This window comes from Pseudopodoces humilis, chromosome 1 (genome assembly GCF_049639895.1).
Source record: "Pseudopodoces humilis isolate 2021_Gansu_Grassland_sample_001 chromosome 1, ASM4963989v1, whole genome shotgun sequence".
In the NCBI taxonomy this organism is placed as follows: domain Eukaryota; kingdom Metazoa; phylum Chordata; class Aves; order Passeriformes; family Paridae; genus Pseudopodoces; species Pseudopodoces humilis.
In genome coordinates, this window is record NC_142200.1 from 109,632,379 (window position 1) to 109,638,378 (window position 6,000).

General features: G+C 41.3%; 1 protein-coding gene across 1 annotated transcript in view; it reads left to right on the forward strand.

The window, feature by feature from the left end:
• Positions 1-5,240, forward strand: part of EAF1 (ELL associated factor 1) — a 20,859-nt gene extending 15,619 nt beyond the window's left edge. Inside the window, exons 5-6 of the mRNA XM_005518994.3 lie at positions 241-471; positions 2,390-5,240. Of these exons, the coding sequence (XP_005519051.1) occupies positions 241-471; positions 2,390-2,436 (278 nt within the window). The 3' untranslated portion in view covers positions 2,437-5,240. The remainder of the gene's footprint in view (positions 1-240; positions 472-2,389) is intronic.
• Positions 5,241-6,000: the final 760 nt, after the last annotated feature.

Consider the following 6,000-nt stretch of genomic DNA (forward strand, 5'->3'; position numbering starts at 1 on the left):
TTGTGGAAGAGAAGGTTTTATGATACTAACCTGTGCTGTTGCTTCTTTAAATTTAGCTACAGCAATAAGTAAAATGGTTTTCAGAATTTTTTGGTTTCCCTTCCTGTCTTGCTCTTTCATGTGAGGTATTTTGGGGTGATAAACTATACTTGATAAAACTATTGCATTTGCACATTCTTTTCCAAAATTCCATGGGGCCCTGTTTATGCTATCAACCAGATGAATTCCTTTTTATTTCAGAACTGAGAGCAGAGGTTGAAATTATTGAGCAGATGAGCAGCAGCAGTGGAAGCAGCTCATCGGATTCAGAAAGCTCATCTGGGAGTGAAGATGAAAGCTCAAGCAGCGAGGGGGAAGAGCCAGCACATGTTTCCCCTTCCCAGCCACCACACCAGCAGTATAACAACAGGAATGCTGTTGCTAACGGCACCAGCAGGCCACAAGGAAGCAATCAGCTCATGAACACGCTCCGTAAGTAAATGCTTGTGTGTTACCACTGGTGAAAGCTGATTATGAGCACTCATTTACTTAGCATGTTAGGCTAACTTCATGAAATGCCTTTTGCCAAATAGTAGTCCCAGAGAGTTGCACTGGCTGAAATACATGAGCAGATTTTATGAACAGGGGCTGAGACTTGACTGAAGGTGTGGAAGGCCTGTGGGCATCAGTGCAGTGGCCCTGTTGGGTCTTGATTCAGGCCTGCAAGTAGCTGCTGGTGTGGGAGGATCGGCTGCACTGGAGGATGGGAATTATATTCATGTAAATACACAGATTAAATGGAAATAGTGGAGTTGACACACCAGTTAAAGATCTGTAAAGAACTCTGAAGAGCACAAGACTGTCCTGGGTTCCTGAGTGCAGTCTCTGTGGTCTTGAGCATTGCTTTGTCAGCATATTTATTGTGTTGGTCTCAGCTGTATTTTCACAAATACCACATTTTGAAGGGAAATTTAAATTAAAATTGTGTTAAAACAGTACAGCTATGATGTTGCAAGCATTAATCAGTACAAGCTCACTTCACCCTTTAAAAAGTGTCAGAAGTATTTTTAAAGCATAGTTCTCATAGTCCCATGAGACTCTCTCTGGGGACATGGCGTGCATCTGTGTTGCTCTTTCCTTAGGCTACATCAGGTGTATTCTAACTCGGTGGAGTTAAAATATTGCATTTGCAATTACTGTAAATTGTTCTTAATTCCTCCTGAGGCATGTTTGCACACATCTCTTGGCGCCCATTCATAGGGAACTGGTGGAGTCTGAATACAGATATGTGTAGGGTTTCCAGCTTTGAGAAGATAAGTATATTGTACAGACCATACTGAAATGCCCTGCTGGAGAACTTAGAGGCCTGTCAGTCTTCCTGCCATTAATGAAGGACTAAGTGAAAACCAAAGTTCAACAAGGTCATTAGGACTGTGTCCATTTCCCTGTTTCTGGTTGTGAGCAGCCTCCTGCTTCTCCATGACAATACTGCATGGGTTTAAGGATCTGAAGCCTCTGACTGCAGGAGAATCTGGGAACTACAAGGGTAGCTCCTCTCTTCATTCAATGCTTTTTGCCTTTGGGTTTAAAATACTTTTGCTGGGGGGAGACTCATCTCTAACCCATGTTCCTGTCTCGCAAAAGGGAGGAGGAGATGGAGAAATCCAGGGCACAGCTCTTGCATAGATGGCCTGCAGCTGTTTTGAAAGGGAGGGCCATGGGAGAATGCTGGAAGAGTTAGGTTCAATTACCTCAACACAAACATGATTCTTGCCCCTTTTTATCCCCTCCACCTCACCAAATCACAAGTGCTTTGCAAAACAGGATCAGAGCCAGTAGGTTTGATCTGTATCCTGGCCTTTCATCTGATCTCTGCACTTTGGAGAGGAGCCTTCACCATCACAGCACGTATCAGCTTAGTTCAGCCTTGAGTTGTGATGGCTTTAACAGTCCTTTTGGTTTATTGACATGTGGAGGCCTTGCCTTGGCTACCCAAATGGCCTTAAAAAAAAAAATAATAAATTTGTTTTTAAACAGTAAAGAAAGCCAAGGAATTCCCCAGTGCCTTGTCCCAGAGCCATTTATGAGAACTCGGGTGGGTGGAGGCTATGGAATGCTTTCTGCAGCTGCTGGCATGGAGAGGGCTGTTGTCCCACCAGGGAGCACCTTTGGTGGCTCTGGAGACAAGGATGCTCGGTTTGGCCTGGATCCAGCTGTGTATTAGCCCCGTGTAGCTCTTGATGTTCTTGGACAGTTTGATTAAATCATAGATGATGTTTGCATTCATTTCATGTGTTATTCCTATTTAAATCTTCCAGTATAGATGTGACTGTTCTTTGGTTTGATTGCCATGAAATGTGAATTAACGCCTACTCACTAGTTGTGTTTTGTTGGTTTTTGTTTTCCATAGGAAATGACTTGCAGTTGAGTGAGTCTGGGAGTGACAGTGATGACTAGAGGCTGCGCTTTTGCTGTTTCTGTTACATATACATGAAGAACTAATTTACCTGAAGTGATCCTATTGCTTATGAAGAGGAGCTGGCACAGTGGTAGTTCCATGTGTGGAATTTTAATAGAAGAAATGCATAGCCCTACAAAATAGCAGATGTTGAGGACTGTTTTACTGTGTGAATTATGTGTATATATTGTGTATATTCTTATTCTGTTAAAGCTTTGAATAGATATGTACAGTGGGTGAACCAATGTTCCTGTCTGCCATCTGTAAGTTTAACATGTAACTGTATGAGGACATCTAAAAATTTCTTTTTTCTAGATGTTCAGCGCATCATGACTTTGTCAGGGGACTTCTGTATATAGTGTGAGCATGTGCCTACAATGAGTTTAAAAAAACATGCAGGAGCTAGTGTGTGCACTGAAGTGGGACTGCCATAAATTAAGTTTCAATACTAAATTGATTTCTTTGGTTGGGACTTTTCTAATACCTTTTTATTGCTATTTATGGTTGATTTAATAGACTGACTTTTAAACAGTTGGAAAATAGGAATGATTAAACCATGTTCATCACAAACCTTGCTGCACCAGTGCCTTATGAGCAGGTTTTTTTAATAATGCTTCAATTCCTGCCACCTTCCCTGTAGGGAGCAATACTGAAACCTCCTCAGATTGCTTCTGCAAGCAAGAGCTGTGTGTCACATACAGCCTCTGTGCTCTGAGGGCAGCGATGACTCTAGCAAGACAAAGGGTACACATCAATCACCTAAACTCATCCGAGTAAGAATCAGATCAGCATTCTCTTTAGAAACTGGAAGGTCTCATTTAACTCAGACATTCAGACCTAGTCTTCAGAAATACTTACAAGCCCAACTACTTGTGACATTGCAACACCACAAATGCAAATTATTTGACTTACTGAAATTCTAAGAGTAGAGGCCTCTTTACAGTTTCCTAGAGAATGCAAAAAGAGGTGACTAAACAAGTAGCCATGAAACAGCAGAAGTCTCTCTCCCACCACAGTTGTCAAGGTAGACTTAGTCCATATTGTTCATTGGACAAGACCTCTTTGTGCTTGGCAGGAGTACACAGAACATGAAACGTTTGCCTAGGGTGAAATTCACCTCTGTTTAAAGGGGGTTTAAAGGGTGCTTAGTTGGATTATCATTAACTTTTTTTCTCACATGGAAAATGAGTGCCATAGGCAGGCTCTTAGAGCTTGAACACCAGGGTGACTTCTTAAAATTAAAATTCTGCTGACATAGGACAACTTGCACCATAGTTGTGGTGTAATCCTGGGGAATGGGAAGCTGAATCAGATGACTCTCCATTCTCAGGTGTCTGCTTTGCACTGCTCTCATCTGTTAGTTTGTGTTTTAACTCCTGTTCGTTTACTGAGCTCTGTCCTTTTTTTAACATGTTGAAGAGCAAGGGGACATTTGAAGGGAAATTTTATTAAATGGTTTATTTTTTTGCATTAGATACATATTTAGGCATATTTTTGCATTACTGTACATACATTCAAAAATACTTGTTTTTTTTAAAGTGTTTCGTGATGCAGGTATGTATTTTAATGGACATATTATGAAATTATGAAATATACTTGATGAAAAGCTACAGTTGCTTTTTTTTTTTTTTTCCCTATTCCTCATGTAACAGTAAAAATGGTCAGTTTTAACAAGCTTGTACCAATTTGGGATTTAACACTTTGGTACAGGAAATCTGCATGGTATGGTTTGCAGTCTAATAAATGTTAATGCTGTTCCTGACTCTCCCCCAGCTAAAGATCTGAATAATGCAAGGAGACATTTTTCTGATGCCATTTCCCCATTACTGGGGCAAATGCTTGAGTTCTGTTGATACTATTTGCACTCAAATGGAAAAGCAGCCGAGTGCAGCATTTTCATTGCTTACCATCCACTGCCTTCTCATGTGCTCTAAAATCCAGGACATGTCATAGGAAGTTTATTAATTATGTGTAAATAAAAGATATGAAACTTAGAAATAGAGAGCAAGATAGCACCAGGCTACATTGATTTGAATCGCTGCTTTAATTGCTGATTAGATCAGCAGTTGGGAAAGCTTCATTCAGATAATCGATTTCTGCCTTGTTTTTGTGCTCTAGGCCATGTTTTCATGCTCATCCCTCCCTGACAGATTTCCCCCCACCCCTCTCTGTTTGTTGGTAACCAAATTAACATTTTCACATAACTGCACCACTATTAAAGTCTGTTTGGCCCATCATCTCAAGGGTGGCCTGTTCATGAGTTGTTTGTGTGCCCTTTTCCACACCCAGGTGAGCAACCACAGCCTGCTGGAGGGTGTGAGCAGCTCTTCCCTCCCTGCCATTGTCCCAAACACCCTGGCATCTCCTGCCTGAGGAGTCCTCTGGCATCTCCACCCTTCCCACAGTTCTCAGCTGCTAGGAATGTATTTTGTGAAGGTGAACCATGTAGTAGGCAACTTCTAAGACCAGAAGACGTGGCTGCCACCGGCAGCAGCAATATGTTGATTTTGTCTGAATACACGTGTGTGTTTTAAAGCCATTGTGAGCCTGACACTTTGATTGAGGCCCTTGAAATTTTATGTTTCGTGTATTAAGAGACACTAAACATTGTCTGTCTGTTCCTATTAGATGCCTGTTCATTGGTCCATAATTTGCAATAAGTTTCATTTGGATGGAAAATGGAATCCAAGCAATTATTTAGAATTTTCTTTAATTAGTTAGCAATATATTTAACATGCTGGAGAAATAAGATGACTAAAATGTTTTGATTAAGCCTGTTAATGAAATAAATTTTTCCTGATTATTCGTGGTAGTTTCTAATCCTGCAGGATTTTAGCACTAGCACATCTTACCACCACACAGTATTTTTTCCACATAAAGTAGGAATGTCTTTTATATGCCAGTTAGTTAAAATGTGGATTAACAGTGTATGTGAAGTACAGTTAAGAGAATGAACTGAAACTAAGGATTTCTTTGCATTCATGGAGAGGTGCCTGCTGGCTATGGCAGGGTGAGCAGTTCAAGGCAGCTTTGGTTTTTGACAGTTTCTTCTGTTCGTTGACTTAATCTGTTTCAGTGGTTTGGCTTTCCTTAAACTTCACCAGCAAACATGGCCTGCTTATGACTACTCATAACTAGAATTGCTGAAGGAGTAATAAAAAATAATGATTTGATTTAAGTAGATTGTCACAATTTCAAATATTGTTACAATTTTTTTCCCCCCCCCCATAAAAACGCTTGGTTTCCAAAGGGATAAATGCAGTCATGTGCTTGTCTGGGTGGGATGTCTTAAAATACAGTTGCAGCAATGCCTAAGCTCATGTTTCAGGTTTTAGTCATGTGCAGAAAAACTTCCACCTCTGCCCTTGTTCCAGCCCCATGGGCTGACCAGCCCTGCCAGCAGGCACAGCTTGAGTCGTTCCAGCTAAACCACAGGAACAGCCACCTCCAGGCAAAAGGTATCCCAGTCAGTCCCCCGATGAGAGTCACATGTGTAAGAGCGGGTGGCACTGCCCTTTCTTGTTCCACCGAAGCATTCCCCTCCTCTCACAAGTCTTGGCTGA